We start from the raw sequence: 18,205 nt of genomic DNA, 5'->3' as shown, positions 1-18,205 counted from the left end.
AAATATTATGTAGTAGAGACCTCAGCCCAAATCTTTGAAAACGAGTACTAAACTGTTATGTATTTTCCGTTGATTTATATGGTGTGGAGACATGGACTTTTACAATGTCTCAATAGATTGGAAGCATTAAGAATGTGGACATATCGAAGAATGCTGAGAACCTCCTGGGCAGAAAAAATAACCAATAAAGAAGCTAAGTATCGGCAAAATATACAGTACTGAAATGAATATTGAAACATTTATGATTATTTATATATCGAGTATACATGATATATCCTTGCAAACATTATTCACGACGACGCACGTTCCCGATAAAACAGATATTAAATATGACATGTGGCCAGTGGCAGATCTACGGAAGGAAATTTCTCCCCTTAACAAGGTCCAAAATGAAAGAACAAAAATTGTTTAAACATAAAAATATATTAGCTGACATGAAAACGAAACCACAGAAAGACAAATTCAACCCAATAATCACGCTACTTAGGAAAATTAAGGGACATTAATGACTATAAGTTATTATTTATGTCTTTTATAGAAATGAGTTTATCCTTTTTATGTCTTTTGGTTGGTTTTTCATTGGAAGTTCCCCCTAAGGCAAATTTCCCCTCCCAATGCAAATTTCTAGATCCGCCACTGCCTCTGACATGAAAAAATCTTTAATTCTAGTCCGCAATTTCAAAATGGCAGACGGTGGATCTGTCTGACTCCTTCAGCATTCCCCATATGTACGCATCTGGTGGCGTTAGTTCTGGTGAGTGCCAACTCCCAAAATGATCGCGCAGTATTCGAAGAGACTCCCTGGAAGTGTGACAAGTTGCCCTGTCCTGCTTAAACCGTTGTTGATTTTAACCTTTACCCGTTTTTGCGACTTTTTCCGTATGACCGAAAACAGTACTCCACCATAAAATGTTTTTCTGCAAAACTGAGAACCATTCTGAAGCATCTAACATTATCACGACACTCACATACGTTATAGCGACGTTAGGAAACTACTCAGTACGTTTCGGCGCCTGACACATACAAATTTGAGGTACACGAATTTCAGTACTGTTTATTTTGCCGCATACCGTACTAAGAAAATAATACAAAACTACAATATTTGGGTCATATAACACGTGGTGACAGATATGAACTAAAATTAATGATGCAGGGAAAGATTCAAGAAAGCAGCAGCATAGGTATAAGAAAAATGTCCTGGCTGAGAAATCTCACAGAATGGTTTGGATTTGGATGCAGCTCAATTTTACTCATTCGGGCTGTAGTATAAAAAGTTAGCAATGATGATTGCCAACCTTCGTCGCGGAGATGACTGGTAAAGAAGAAGGTTTAGGTGTACAAATATACATACAACGGCTTACCTCAAGGCTCAGTGCTAGTTCCTTTATTATTTAACCTTTATACGGCGGATATACCTGACACAAAATCGAGAAAATTCGCTTATGCAGACGACCTGGCCATTGGCTTCCAAGATAATAGTAAGGAAGCTGGAGAACGAGCTCTAAACGAGGACCTAACTACACTTAGTAACTACTTTAAGAACTGGCGCTTACGTCCTAACACAAGCAAAACTGAAACCTGTCTCTTTCACCTGTCGAATCAACTTGCGGGCGATACCCTCAATGTAACTCTAAATGATGCATCTATCAAACATAACAACAACCCCAAATATCTAGGCGTCACACTTGATAGAACACTCACCTTCAAAAGCCATCTTACAAACGCAGCCGGTAAACTGAGAACAAGAAACAATATAATAACAAAACTTGCTGGAACAACTTGGTGTGCTTCTGCAGATATTCTTCGGACCTCTGCTCTAGCTTTGGTTTTTTCAGTGGCAGAATATTGTGCACCAGTATGGTTAAATAGTGCACATACAAACAAAATCGATGTCCAACTTAATCAAACCATGAGAATAATCACTGGAACAATAAAATCAACCCCAGTGAGATGGCTGCCTACTTTGAGCAATATTGCTCCACCAGATCTACGACGTACAGCAGCATTAGTGAGAGAGCATCAGAAAATTGTAGCCAGCAAACAATTACCAATTCATCAAGACATACCAGATATCTCAAAAGAGCACCAGCGATTGAGGTCTAGAAATCCTCCAATCAGATCTGCCCGAATAATTGGTGATTCCTATGATATACAAAGGCAATGGTCCACAAGATGGATGCCAATAATAGCATCAGACTATATTCAGATATCCACCCCAACCCAGGGTTTCATCGGATCGGGTCTGCCCCGGTGCACCTGGGCGAGGCTTAATCGCATACGTATCGGACATGGTAAATGTGCTGATTCTCTGTTCCAATGGGGTCGTGCGGAAAGTCCACAGTGCGATTGTGGATCGCCTAGACAGACCATAAGTCATTGTGTTTCAGATTGCCTAAATCATGACTACCGTGGAAACCTCAAGGACTTTGTGGAATGCTCCCCATAAGCAATTGAATGGCTATGTAAATTGGACAGTAATATTTAGATTCATTCATTATATTTTAGTGTTTGAATAATATATATTATATTTGTGTATTTATCGCACTGTGAAAGTCCATACGCTAAATAAATAAAAATACATACATCATTATGCCAAGAAATAACTTCACCTTATACAGGATATTTCAATTTTTGAAGGTATGTTGGAGGTTGGAGGTAAGCAAAACACAAAGACATCTGAAAACCACCGAAATGAAGATCTTAAGAAGGATTGCTGGAAAAGGACTAAAAGACAGGATAAGAAGTGAGGAAATCAGACGCATATATGTGGAGTAGACAATATAAATACCTGGGTAAAGAACAGAAAATGAGAGTGGAATTAGCACATAAGCAGGATGTCTGAATCAAAGATAGTAAGGATAGCCAGGGACAAGTCACCGTTAGGCAAAAGAAGTATAGGGCGCCCAAGAAAAAGATGGAACGACCATTTTAGGGGCAGAATATAAGTCACAGTTGAAGAAAAACAGGCGGTATTGCCTATATAAAAGAAGAAGAAGATGTTAGAGGGTATTTAGGATTACGTGATAGAGGTATTAGAAAGTAGTTAGTATTTAAGATTATAAGGGACAAGATTTATAGAAAACAAAGAATAAATGTGAAATGACACACACTGTTATCATCATACCTAACAAAATTATTGAAAAAGTACGCAGTGTTAACAGTAACTACGCAGATCAATAAAACAAAACCCAAAAAGTATAAAAATTATATTTTGCTTCTAAAATCTAGGTAAATAGAACACTTTAGCAATGTAGTGAACAAAGTCAAAATGGCTATAGTTGGCTCCATTAAGACTAAGGACCTGAATGAAAGAAAATTATTTCTACTCTTACCTCTTTCGTTTCGTTATGTGTCTTTGGAGGGTCTGTTGTGAGCACTAAATTGGGGGCACATATCGTAAATCCTACACTCAAAAAAATCACACATCCAACAAGGATAGTCTTCATGTTGTCTAATTTTCCACTGTAAAATCAACGATGTCACCGAGTACTATAAACTAAATTTAGATAAACATGAAATACGTAAATATATATGAATTAGGCAACATTCTTACCATTTAGTATTAGTAGTATTTAATGAGGGTTAACCCAAAGATAACAAATTAGTGATAAATGTTCAATCATTGAAAAATCATTATGGAATGGGACTCGTAATGAGTTCTTTCGTAGTCCGGTTTCAAGTTGTGGTTTTCATAGAAAAAAATAGTTTGTTTTATTCTCTATTTAGTTATACAATGACAGTGGTTAATGGTTAAACTCAAACTCTTGGAATTACAATTTTTATTTATTTAAGTCCCGCTTAGGAGCATTAATAAATAATATTAAACATCTCTGTCATGTTCATGAAAAAATGAAAAAACCACAAAAACTTGAAGATATTTTTGTTTAAAATATCTCTCTTCAATCCTGACCCCCCGAACGGAGTGTATATAGTGGTAGACGTGATGTCTTGTATTGTCCGTCTCCAAAGATCTCTGTCTCTGGTCATTTCTTTTAACTCATGCATAGGTCTTTTGCATATTCCTATAATTTGATCGATTCATCTTGTTGGGGATCTTCCTCGTGATCTTCGGCCTTCCACCTTTCCTTAACACTAGAAGCACCAGAGCGGTCATTTTGACTGCTTTCTATTTTTGACTCTCTGTATTACTTATTCCTAGTTGTTTTAGAAAGTTGATAATTTATGACTTTTCCTAGATCTACTTGAGGATTACAATTCCTCCTTTACAGGTACTTAGTGTAATTACTTTTTGAGATGTGCTAATATATACCTAGAAGCACCAGGGCGGTCATTTTGACTGCTTTCTATTTTTGACCCTCTGTATTACTATTACATAGTTATTCTAGAAACTTAAAATTTAGGACTTTGCTACATATATTTAAGGATTACAAGTTCTCTTTTGCAGGTAGGTACTGAGTGTAATTACTTGTTGAATATGTTGATGTGTACCTAGAAAAAATGCGGTCCTTATTACGGAGGAGAAGTACCAGATCTGAGCGATGATCAACAGATAAATTTGCACTTGCGTCGGCAATATGGAACTTATTTATAGAGAATTATATATTTTGCTACACCTGCAACTGGCTAAAATATATCTATCGACGAACAGCTTTTTCCCACAAAGGCAAGATGTCACTTCACCCAGTACATGGCGTATAAACCCGATAAGTTTGGAATCAAATTCTGGTTTACAGCTAATAAATGTCTAGTCCAAATATTTATTGCATGGATTTCCTTACCTACGGAAAGATGAACAACGACCAGACAATAAACTTCTAGGGGAACATGTAATTAGCCGTCTAATGGGCCCATTTATGAATAAGGGAAGAAATGTCACGATACATAAAAAGTATTACGAAAGAAGGCTACCAGCAGTACTGGAACAATAAACCGAGCAAGAAAGGATATTTCTCCGTCAATAAAAAACGAAAAGATGGAATTATACAAATCAAAAATTTTCATACACGAAGACTTGAGATAACAATGGAAACCAGGTGTACCAGAGAAAAATGATCAAAAATGTTCTAGCGCTGAATTCTCTATACTCAAACAATACTGAAATAGGCATAGACAAAAAGGAGAAACCTAAAACCATTACCTACTACAACCATACAAAATACTGAGTAGACGTTGTAGATCAGATGGCCATACAGTGCTCAACCAAATCAGCTTCAAGAAGATGGCCGTTGCAGGCTTTTTTCAATATCTTAGATATGGTAGGAATAAATGCTTGGATTCTCTATTAGGAAGTTACTGGTTCTCAATTATTTGATGTAGCTATGATGATTGCCAAGAGACTATCAAGTTTCGAAACCGGTAGAGGTGCTTGCGGCACTCTCTGATTGGACTAGAATATCGCGCGGCTGTAGTTTCGTGTTGCAACGACATTGAAAATGGTTATTCATTTTTGATTTACTTTACTCTGTTTGGAGTACAAAGGGAACTATTCTCGTTGGAACTTTACCGCGCTGAGCAGATGGGACGTGAATTATATATTGTAAAATTCCCTCATCTTCCTTAGTCTCGGCATCCGTATGGCTTGCAAATTGTAGAAGCCTCGGAGGTGTAACCAGAGAAGGTTCCCATTGTTTTCATTCTGGTGGGATCTAGAGTAGCTTTATGTTGCTTTATATGCCATTAGAGTGAAAACTTAGACTTTTGATAGCAGTTGCCGCTAGGGCATCTATGCAATTTCGTTCGTTGCGATCCGTGACTGCACGCCGGGGTTTGTTTTGGTTGGATCAGGGAGAGCAGCATATGTGCCTCCTGATGAGAGACTAATAAGTTTCGAAACTGGTAGAGGTGCTTGCGGCACTCTCTGATTGGACTAGAATATCGCGCTACTGTAGTTTCGTGTTGCAACGACATTGAAAATGGTTATTCATTTTTAAATGTCTTTTGTTAGTAGGTATTAACTCAATATAGGTTTTTTTTCAATTAAAAAACGATACGAAAACGACTGGCGATAGAAAATTCTAATACCCGTCATCTTGACCGCTCCGGTGCTTCTAGGTATGCAAAAATGTTGGTGCTTCTAGTGTTAAATAATCAATCTTTCTATGTTTTCTGTATTTGCTCTCATAACAGGTCCAAAATATTTTAATTGTTGGAGACGAAAGGAATTCGTAGCATTCGTCTCAAACAAATCATTTCAATGGAGCCTTTTTCTTCTTTCCGGTTGTTTCAGGGTCCAAGATTCACATACGTAAGTCAGTATTGGGAGTATTAAACAGTTGATCAACCTCATAGTTAACGCTTTTAAAATTTCCTTCCTTCCATATTGTAGTCATTTTTGCTATGGCAACTTTTGCTAGATCACATCTACGTTTTATTTCTTCCTGTAGTGACCCTGTGTTTGTGATCAATGATCCCAGATATAAGTATGAGCTCACAACCTCAAACCGGTCAATTGTGGTAATGTGTGAATGATTGTTATGTTTATGTAGTTTATCCACTATCATGATATTTGTCTTTGATATGTTTAATTGCAGACCAAATATTTGACTTTCGCTTTTGACCAACCGTATAAAATTAATCAGTTCTGCTTGACTATTCGCAAGAAGGGCTGTGTCATCTACTAAACGTGGGTTATTTATTTTATTACCATTTATTGGGATGCCCTTTTCCCATCCTTCTAATAATATGCTCCCCATATATATACAGGATGTTTGGTAAAGAATGGGCCATAGCATAGCTTAACCTTAAATTCCTGAGGTTAACATAGGTCGATTTAAGCTAACTTGCTTTAGTACGAAAGCTGATAATAACCGAAATACAGGGTGTCAAAGATAAAATTTTATTTTATTTATTCTTGAATATTTCCTAACAGGCATGGGATAATAATACGAAATTGGGTAAGCGGGAGTTTTTTGGGACGAGAAATCTAAATTCGCCACCAAAAATGATGTATTACCCAGAGGGCGTAACATACGCCTTTCAGCGCTTATTTAATAGGTTAAATTTTTTTTATTGCCCACTCTATATAATTTTTGGATCAAAACTTATATTTTGTTAATATTTTTACTTAAAAAAGGTATACCTACCGCATTCGAGATAAACGCATTTTAAATCTGTGAGGCAACATAATTTTTTGCATAATATCATTGTAGTTACACACGAAAAATAACTTAAAACCAAAAAAATGTACAAAAATGTATCGCAAATTTCTTCAAATGGAATTTGCGAAACAATGACATAAATATGAGAACTGGCACAATTATTATGGTTTCATATTTATTTTTCGGGTCTAACTACAATGATATTGTAACAAAAACGAGCGATTTCGTATTTATATACGACTTTATGAATTTATTTATACAAGTTTTCTTTACAAATATCTAGCTTAAACTAACCCAAATAAAAGCGCGCTCCGCCTTAAATAGAAAATCAAGTTATTCTCGATCAATCCAGGCTAAGCCACCTCTGGCTATCAGCTCATTACGCCGCCTACTCGAGGTACGTTCTAGACTTCTCTTTACCCCTCCGCCAACGCCGCGAATATTCGATTACGTCATCCTCGAGTTGTGTACCGTTATACGGGGGTCGGCCAAGAGTTCTCTTTCGTTACACTGCTCCCCTCTTAAGATCTGAGCGTCCCGATCAGCAACTCTAGATGAAGGCCCAGGATGGCGGAATCTACACGACTCTCCAGCTCTGCATATACCCTTCCAGAAGAAATAACAGTCCACTGTCTTTGAAGGGTACGACATCTTCGGGTTCATGCAACACACAGTAATCCGTACGCCAGTTCCTCTGAAGACCACTTCAAGCATGCTTCTCACAATCTTCCAATCCAGATTTTCTACTGCATGGCCTATTTTTGGTAAAGCCAAATTTTTAATGTCATAATTACACACGATTTTCTTCAAATTAGTTAGAGCACGCCATATGTTCTCGTAGCTTGGCGTGTCCGTATAAGACTTTCTGGTCACCATATACAGCAAAGATCGAGGACTATCTTCCAATCGCAGTACTCTTCCAATTTTAGACTGCTGATTTCTTAACTCGTCCAAGCGGCCGAACTTTCTATTGAATACGGACGATATTCCTTTAGTCATCTCGAGATCTTGGGCAACACAGTGGGATAGAGAGACGTCTTCTGGAACACTAAACAGATCTTGCTGAACTTCTGTGGTCACGTCAAATCTAGCACTCTTTCTCTCTGCGTAATTTGACATAAATTCCTTAAAACTTGGCTGTGGTGCATCTTTCATCTCCTGTTGGAGGACTCGGGCTTCCTATGTTTCATTTGAGCCAGCATATGGTGCAAGACGATTTATGTGAATAACTTTTGGTTTACCGTTTGGTAACTTCTTAATTATGTATATTACGTCATTTATTCTCTTCTTAACTTCATACGGACCTTCCCATTGTCTTTGCAGTTTAGGACACAAGCCTCGACGACTATGTGGATTATAAAGCCAGACAAGATCACCTACTTCGAAGCTTTCATTCTTGCATCGAGAAACATATTGATCTTTCATTCTGGCACTGGCTATCTGGATGTGTTGTCGGGCAAGTTCATGAATGTTGTTCATTCGTAACTTCAGGCGGTCGACGTATTCTTCGCCTGCAACATGTTCCTCGGAAGGTCTGCAGCCAAACTCTAGGCTCTAGGTCGCAGGGCAAACGAACTTCACGACCCAACATCAGGCAGGTTGGTGTCTGACCTGTAGTTTCATTTACGGCCGAGCGGTAGGCCATAAGGAATAAATGAATGTGTTGGTCCCAATCTCGCTGATGTTCAGATACAACTTTGGACAAGTGTTTACCCATCGTTCGGTTCATCCTCTCGACCATTCCATCTGATTGAGGATGCAGGGGTGTCGTTCTGGTCTTATTGACACCAATCAATTTACAAACGTTTTGGAAAAGGGCTGACTCAAAGTTTCGCCCTTGGTCGGAGTGGATCTCCAAGGGAACACCAAATCGGCTGAAGAATTCTTTAACCTCTGCAACGGTAGCAGCTTCTTGATTCGGTAATTCGGTCCATTTCGTAAAATAATCCATGGCTACCAGGATGTATTTATTTCCAGCATCGGTTTCTGGAAATGGACCAGCAATGTCGATTGCTACTCTTTCCGTAGGACTGCCAACATTGTACTGTCTCATGGGTGCTCTTTTTTTACCAACTGGACCATTACCAGATGCACACAGTTCACATTTCCGGCACCATCTTCTTACATCATCTTTACAGTTCACCCAATAGAACCGTTCTCGAACCTTTTGCAGAGTCTTCGTAATACCAAAGTGTCCACCTGATGTACCGTCATGCAACTGACGCAATACTTCTGACACTTTACTTTTAGGTACAATCAACTGAAGCTTAGATTCTGTACCGTTATCGTTCTCAAAGGTTCTGTACAGAAGATCATCTTTTAGTACCAGGCAATTCCATTGGCTCCAGTAGGCCTTGACTTCCGGACTACATGCACTAATGATTTGCCAACTAGGTCTCTCACCTAGACGCATCCAATCCAATACTCTCTTTATACATGGATCATCTTCTTGGGAGTCTTTTAACTGTTGGGGCTGCCATTGCTCATTAACGACGGTAGTTCGTTTCACAGGGCAAAGTTGTTCCTCTACTTTAAGCCGGTGATTACAACTTTCACCGCATGGCCGTATCGAGGAAGCATCTGTATTTGAACGAACTCTTCCCTCCCTCTTCACGCGTTTCTTCGGCATCGTGTCACGAATCACCCTCCGTACCATTTCCACCAAACGTTCATCTTTTCTCTTATCGCCTTTTTCCACGGTTAGTACTTGATTGTTTCGTGAAGCTTGGCTAGCTGCTTCGTGTTCCAAGGCAATAGCAAGTGCTTCATCTAAAACTTTCGGTCTTGCTAGTCGTAAAGCTTTCTGTAGTTCACTATCTTTCAGCCCATTAACGAAGGTATCTACCGCAATTTCTTCTAAAACTCTGTCTGACGTCTCCGGATAAGCCAACCGCACCACAAGAGCCACATCTGCTTCAAGTTCTTGCAGATTCTCACTTGCTCGTTGACTTCTACTTCGCAGTTGTGTTTTGTATACTTGTTGTAGATGGGCATCTCCATAGCGTTTTTCTAGACGAGTGAACAAGGTCTGGTAACATTTTTCTTGACCCTTAGGAATTGACCTTAATATATCTGCAGCATCACCTCGTAAAGCAGCAGCCAAGGAAACAGCCTTTTCTTGATTCTTTCCATCAAGTGGTAATTTAAATCTCATATTATGCGACGTTTCGTCTCTCGGTAGTTCATATGTCACTACAGGATCTAAAGCTACTATGCAAAAGTTTCTATTTCACTACAGGACTACTATTTTTACTACAGGATCTAAAGCTACAGGATCTATGCAAAATAATTATGTTATATCGCAGATTTAAAATGCGTTTATCTCGAAAACAGTTGAGTTTAGCGAGATGAATGTAGTATACCTTTTTTAAGTAAAAATATTAAGAGAATAAAAATTTTGATTCAAAAAGTATGTACAGTGGGGGATAAAAAAAATTTAACGTATTAAATAAGCGCTGAAAGACGTATGTGGCGCCCTCGGGCAATACATTATTTTTGGTGGCTAATTTAGATTTCACATCCCAAAAAATCCCCGCTTACCAAAGTTCGTGTTGTTATCCCATGCCTGTCAGGGAATATTCAAGAATAAATAAAATAAAAGTTTAATTTTGACACCCTGTATTTCGGTTATTATCAACTTTCGTACTAAGGTAAGTTGGCTTAAATCGACCTATTTTAAGATCAGGAATCTAAGGTTCAGCTATGGCCCATTCTTTACCAAACACCCTGTATATTGAATATTTGTGGAGAAAGTATACATCCTTGTCTGACACTCCGTTCTGGATGAAATTCGTTTGAAAGTATGTCAAGCACTTTAACTGATCCAATAGTGTGTTCGTATAGGTCAGTTATAAGCGAAATAAGATGTTGTGGTACGCCTACTTCTGTGTTTATAATATTAAGCGAAAATTATAAAGCAATATTTTTGTCGTCGGTATGTTTTAAAATATACACTAAAATGGTAGAAAAGAGGCTAAGACAAGTACCCCAGGCTGTTGGTGAAAAATAGGTCGATTTCAGGATATAATTCAGGAATTTTTGAAACCTATCAGGTGTTGTAAAGGACGATGCCAGGAATAACTTCTACTAAAATGTAACCAAAAATATTGTGCGCTTTTTTTTTAATTGCGATTTTCATTTGTTAAATTTGCAATTTTTATTGATTTTTAATTTTGTAGCTTAGGATGTTGATTTTAGAAAAAAACTTTTTAATAGAAAATTGTAGTAAATTAAAAAATCTACAATTTGAGCTATGGTATGTTTAATTTTGTTAATTGGTTATTGCAAAACAGCCTGCGAAAGGTCCAAAATGGCCGTTTTTTACAATTGGATTATTTATTGTACAAATAATTTTTTTTATTTTTTAAAGCTTTAAAATGAAAATCTTTCAATTCCAAACGTAAAAAAAATTGTAAAGCCAGATTAACGAATTTGTTGCTTAGATATTATAAATTGTTTATCCCAAGAGGTCAAATGTCGAAGGCTATAACTTTTTGAAAAAAAATCGTATAGAGTTGGTGAAACATCTAGTTTCCTTCTAAAGAGTTATACTTTCATATTCTGATGTAAATAAATGCGTAAAACATTTTTAAACCTCTAATTTTTGGGTTTGAAAATAAGGGGGCAAATTTCGTTATAAACATTTAGAGCTGAAGCGGCCCTGTACATCCTATGAGTTTTTAACTTAGAGATTATTGTTGCTGAAGATAAAACAAAGATTTATAAAAAAATAAAAAATTTCTACGACCAACTGAAGCCGAGATAATTTTTGGGTTTGAAAATAAGGGGGCAAATTTCGTTATAAACATTTAGAGCTGAAGCGGCGCTGTACATCCTATGAGTTTCTAACTTACAGATTATTGTTGCTGAAGACAAAACGAAGATTTATAAAGAAATACAAATTTTCTACAACCAACTGAAGCCGAGATAATTGTTTTTTTTTTCTTAAGTCGTAGTGCCTTTATTTATAATAATTAAGAAATTATTTTACAGTCATTGACTAAAGAAAGACTTATATTATCTTAAAATAAAAATATTGTAAAATATAATTACATTTAATTATTAAAAATTATTTTTAAATTCGGTGCTTTTGCGAGCGGCCGAATTTTGCAAATCGCCCGGCTTGCTTCAAATCCGCGCGGTCGGAAAATTTTTACGTAACTTGTATTAAATTTTGACAGAAAACAATTTAATAATATTACCATTATAATATACAGTCTATTTACCACTGTATTTGTTTTTCTTGATAAACTTTTATATGTGAAATTTCATTTCTGAAGAAAAATGATACATATATATGAAATATATAACGATATTTTTAATTTTTTCATTGTTATATAAATATAATAATAATAATGTTACTTCTTACTATAATATACAATATACAACTTTTTCTTCTTGTAGTGACTATTCTTTTTGGATTTCACATATAAGAGTTTATCAAGAAAAACAAATACAGTGGTAAATAGACTGTATATTATAATGGTAATATTATTAAATTGTTTTCTGTCAAAATTTAATACCCGTGTTGAGCTGGCCCCCCCCCCCCACTTACAAAAATTAAAAAACAAATAGCCTTGATTTATGAGCTATTTATGAGCTCTCATATTCCGCAAACTAAAAATTTTGAGCTCGTTCCACTGAGCAGGAATTTAATACCCTATACTTAAAAATAGGAATATTGAATCGGTTTTTGCGGCAGAATTACGAGCTATTTATGAGCTCTTGAAATTATATAGTTTCGATTTTTGAGCTCATCCCCTTCACCCCCAAACAACCCTTTAATTGATTTAACTTAAGAGAAAGATGCTGAGAAAACTTAAAATATATCGTATTGCGGATATAATTCCTGTAGCTTATATACTCTAAGAATAAACTATTAAATCAAGGGCATTTCGATTATTGAGCTACAACCCCTTCGCAAGAAAACCACCCTATCTTCCCGGCTTAAGAGAAAGTTGTACTTAAAATGCGTTAATCTAATTATTTGGCGACTACATATCATTTAATAATTTATAAGCTTCCAAATTACGCGCATTTAGATCAGTAAATTGCAATTTATTTCGTATAGTGCAGTCACTGAAGGTAAAAATCAACGATTACCTTCAAGTTCGGTGAACCTTCATCGATTTTCACGAAAATTGGTCAGTGGTTAGAGGATACGTCAAGAAACAAAGGTGACATGGTACCACCTTGCGCCTTTACCCTGAGGGTGGATACCGCCCCTTCTCGGGGGTGAAAATTATTTTATAAAAAATAACTGCACAAATGAATAAAAGAACAAATTAAAAGTAAAATTTATTACCTATATAAAGTTAATAAAATAAGTCAATACTTTTTAAGTTATTAAAGATCAAAGATTTTAATTATTTGTGAAAAAAATGCATGTTTTGAAGAGTTTTTTTGTAAATCACTGAAAAACTGTAAGTTTTTACAAAAAAGTTAATAGTAGTTTAATTCGTATAGCTTATATTCTAAGAATAAACTCTTAAATCACGCACCTTTCGATGATATAGCTACAACCCCTTCGCAAGAAAACGACCCCATTTCCCGGCTTAAGAGAGAGTTGTTCTTAAAATAATTTAAATTGATTATTTGGCGACTACATATCGTTTAATAATTTATTAGATTACATTTTCTTTCTATAGTGCAGTCACTGAAGGTAAAAATAAACTATTACCTTCGATTTCGGTAAATCTCCATTTATTTTCACGAATTGACAATAACAACGGGGTTCTAGCCTGGGGTATATGCCACCCCTTCTCGGGAGTGAAAATTATTTTATTAAAAATAACCCCACAAATCGAGAGAGGGACAAATTGTAAGCAAAATTTGTTATATAATGTGATTAAAATAAATCAATACATTTTGAGTTATTAAAGATCAAATATTTTAATTTTTGGAAAGAAAATGCATGCTTTAGAGCGATTTTTCATAAATGACTCAAAAACTGTAAGTTTTTACAAAAAAGTTTTCATCACTAAAATTGAAGCTAATAAAAAATATAATAAATTGCTTATTTGAAAAACCTTTAATGTTAATTTAAAGTAAGTTATTGGTAATTAAATGTATATTTTTTTCCGCGACTATTCAAATCTAAGGGTTCAAGCTTAAATAACGGGAAAAAGATTCATTTTATAACACTTAGGTACTAAATACTTGTCAAAGTACTTAGAAATACCCATCAAAAATAAGATCCAGAAAAAGTTGATAGTATCAAAATCCGCTCACCAATTTTCGTGAAAATGAATGGAGATTTACCGAAGTCGAAGGTCATAGTTGATTTTTACCTTCAGTGACTGCACTATAGAAAGAAAATGGCAATTCAATAATTGAGATGCCTATATTTTGCGAGCTCATAAATTATTAAAGAATATATAGTCGACAAATAATTAATTTAAATTATTTTAAGTACAACCCTCTCTTAAGCCGGGAATATGGGATGGTTTTCTTGCGAAGGGGTTGTAGTCCAATAATCGAAAGGCGCGTGATTTTAGAGTTTATTCTTAGAATATAAGCTATACGAATTAAACTACTATTAACTTTTTTGTAAAAACTTACAGTTTTTCAGTGATTTACAAAAAACCTCTTCAACACATGCATTTTTTTCACAAATAATTAAAATCTTTGATCTTTAATAACTTAAAAAGTATTGACTTATTAACTTTGTATAATAAATTTTGCTTTTAATTTGTTCTTTTATTGATTTGTGCAGTTATTTTTTATAAAATAATTTTCACCCCCGAGAAGGGGCGGTATCCACCCTCAGGGTAAAGGCGCAAGGTGGTACCATGTCACCTTTGTTTCTTGACGTATCCTCTAACCACTGACCAATTTTCGTGAAAATCGATGAAGGTTCACCGAAATTGAAGGTAATCGTTGATTTTTACCTTCAGTGACTGCACTATACAAAATAAATTGCAATTTACTGATCTAAATGCGCGTAATTTGGAAGCTTATAAATTATTAAATGATATGTAGTCGCCAAATAATTAGTTTAACGCATTTTAAGTACAACTTTCTCTTAAGCCGGGAAGATAGGGTGGTTTTCTTGCGAAGGGGTTGTAGCTCAATAATCGAAATGCCCTTGATTTAATAGTTTATTCTTAGAGTATATAAGCTATAGAAATTATATCCGCAATACGATATATTTTAAGTTTTCTCAGCATCTTTCTCTTAAGTTAAATCAATTAAAGGGTTGTTTGGGGGTGAAGGGGATGAGCTCAAAAATCGAAACTATATTATTTCAAGAGCTCATAAATAGCTCGTAATTCTGCCGCAAAAACCGATTCAATATTCCTATTTTTAAGTAGTGGGGGGGGCTGACTCAGCCCCCCCCACTAGGGTATTAAATTCCTGCTCAGTGGAACGAGCTCAAAATTTTTAGTTTGCGGAATATGAGAGCTCATAGATAGCTCATAAATCAGGGCTATTTGTTTTTTAATTTTTGCAAGTGGGGGGGGGGCAGCTCAACACGGGTAAATTTAATACAAGTTACGTAAAAATTTTCCGAGCGCGCGGATTTGAAGCGAGCCGGGCAATTTGCAAAATTCGACCGCTTGCAAAAGCACCGATTCAAAAAATAATTTTTAATAATTAAATGTAATTATATTTTATAATAATTTTTATTTTAAGATAATATAAGTCTTTCTTTAGTCAATGACTGTAAAATAATTTCTTAATTGTTATAAATGAGGGCACTATGATTTAAGAAAAAAAAAACAATTATCTCGGCTTCAGTTGGTTGTAGAAAATTTAAATTTTTTTATAAATCTTCGTTTCGTCTTTGGCAACAATAATCTGTAAGTTAGAAACTCATAGGATATACAGGGCCGCTTTAGCTCTAAATGTTTATAACGAAATTTGCCCCCTTATTTTCAAACCCAAAAATTATCTCGGCTTCAGTTGGTCGTAGAAATTTTTTATTTTTTTATAAATCTTCGTTTCATCTTCAGCAACAATAATATGTAAGTTAAAAACTTATAGGATGTACAGGGCCGCTTCAGCTCTAAATGTTTATAACACAATTTGCCCCCCTTATTTTAAAATCCAAAAATTAGAGGTTTAAAAATGTTTTACGCATTTATTTACATATCAGAATATGAAAATATAACTCTTTAGAAGGAGATTGGATGTTTCACCAACTTTCTACGATTTTTTTTCAAAAAGTTATAGCCTTCGACATTTGACCTCTTGGGATAAACAACTGATAATATCTAAGCAACAAATTCGTTAATCTGGCCTTACAATTATTTTTTATGTTTGGAATTGAAAGATCTTCATTTTAAAGCTTTAAAAAATAAAAAAAATTATTTGTACAATATATAATGCAATTGTAAAAAACGGCCATTTTGGACATTTCGCAGGCTGTTTTGCAATAACCAATTAACAAAATTAAACTTACCATAGCTCAAATGGTAGGTTTTTTAATTTACTACAACTTTCTATTAAAAAGTTTTTCTCTAAAATCAATATCCTAAGCTACAAAATTAAAAGGATTGAGACGCCACTGTATCGATAAACATTGCAAATTATTTGCTCCGCTATTTTCTCCGTATTTCGGATAGTAACGAGCTTTTTAATTTACAAAAGTGTTTTAGGGAAAAAGTTAATATTAATACTTAACAGTGAGAGTGTTAGTGAACAAGTAAACCATCGAATAAGGACGAAAAGATAACAAATTGTGGGAATATAAGGTGTTGTGACATCGATTGGTAGAAATTACCCATCCGCAAGGTTGAATTGTGGGTAATTTTTGGCGCCAGTCGATAGGCAACACATTTTACACTAGACCTGTACAGTAATTTGCATACATATTCCAAAGGCCTCATATGCGAGTATATTTAGCACCAATTGATAGACAACATATTATACATTAGACACTAGGAATTCTGGCGCTGGGTGACTGATAATCCACAAAAACAACTAAACAACTAATCGATACCCAACAAAATAAAAAGTAAACAATCAGATTTTTATCTACATAATTGTTGATAAATAAATTCACAAATTAATATAATCCTTAAAAATGGCCAGTGGTGGAGGTGGAGCAATTAAGAAGACGGGACCGGCAAGAGTGGAGTATGAAAGCAGCAGCGAAGAGAACGGGAATAAGAGAAGTAGGGATGGGTACGATGCGGAAGATTTATTCAGAAAAAGCAAGGTAACGAGGAGATCTCCGACTAAGAGTGATAACCAAAATGAACAGATGATACAAATGATGCAGACAATTATGTCAAGAAATGAAGATATGATGATTGAACTAAAAAACTTGCGCAGAGAGCAACAAGAAACCTTGGATTGCGTCAGACAGCTGGAGAAGAAGAATAAGGAGTTAGAAAAACGACTCAATGAAGCAAATGACAGAATAGAACGAATTGAGAAGAATAAAAGAAAAAAGAACATAATAATTAAAGGATTAACTCTCGATAGCAATGATAACAGGTCTACTAAACAAAAACTAGAACAGTTTATTGAAGCAAATCTGCAAATAAAGGTTAAACTGAGGGAAGGAAATAAAATTGGTGATAAATCATTTCTGGCAGAAATGGAAAATATGACGGATAAAATCTCGGTATTAAGGAACAAAAGTAAACTTAGAAACATAACAGGACAAGGAGTATATATAGAGTCTGACATGACAAAAATGGAAAGAGAGATACAGGCTATAATTAGGAAAATAGCGAAGGAGGAAAAAGATAAGGGTAATACAACAAAAATAGGGTATATGAAGCTAAATATTAATGGAAAAGATATGAAATGGGATAAGGATAATGGTAAACTGACAGAGAGCACACAGAACAGCCAGAGAGGACTCCCAAAAAACTAAAAAGGAATGCAGAAACGACTACAAAAAGTATAACGACTAAAGCAACGGACAAGTACATGAGATTGGAAAATGATAATACGAAGTATAAACAAGATAACGAGGCAAAACAAAACCATAAGTCAGAAAAGCCAAGAGATCAAAAGTCTGACTACGTAGAGAATGATGGAAAAGGTAAAGAAATGGGTGAAGAAAAAAGAAGAGTGGAAAAAGGGAAAAAAGAGAAAATAAGAATGGCAACATGGAATGTACGCGGCACCTATGAGGAAGGAGCCATGAAGGAATTAGTAAAAGAAGTAGGGAGATATAAATTGGATATTGT

At 35.4% G+C, this 18,205-nt stretch overlaps 1 protein-coding gene across 2 annotated transcripts in view; it reads right to left on the bottom strand.

Moving 5' to 3' along the window:
* Nucleotides 1-3,665, bottom strand: part of LOC126882017 (inter-alpha-trypsin inhibitor heavy chain H4-like) — a 97,592-nt gene extending 93,927 nt beyond the window's left edge. The window contains exons 1-2 of one of the 2 annotated variants that reach the window (XM_050646787.1): nt 3,554-3,665; nt 3,333-3,496 (exon numbers count right to left, since the gene is read on the bottom strand). In XM_050646787.1, coding sequence (XP_050502744.1) covers nt 3,333-3,446 — 114 coding nt within the window. In that variant the 5' untranslated portion in view covers nt 3,447-3,496; nt 3,554-3,665. Of the gene's footprint in view, nt 1-3,332; nt 3,509-3,553 lie in introns of those variants that run through there. The other variant, XM_050646788.1, reaches the window with a different exon arrangement.
* Nucleotides 3,666-18,205: the final 14,540 nt, after the last annotated feature.

This window comes from Diabrotica virgifera, chromosome 3, assembly GCF_917563875.1.
Source record: "Diabrotica virgifera virgifera chromosome 3, PGI_DIABVI_V3a".
NCBI lineage: Eukaryota > Metazoa > Arthropoda > Insecta > Coleoptera > Chrysomelidae > Diabrotica > Diabrotica virgifera.
The sequence above is the reverse complement of the archived record's forward strand: the minus strand, read 5'-3'. Positions and strand labels throughout refer to the sequence as shown.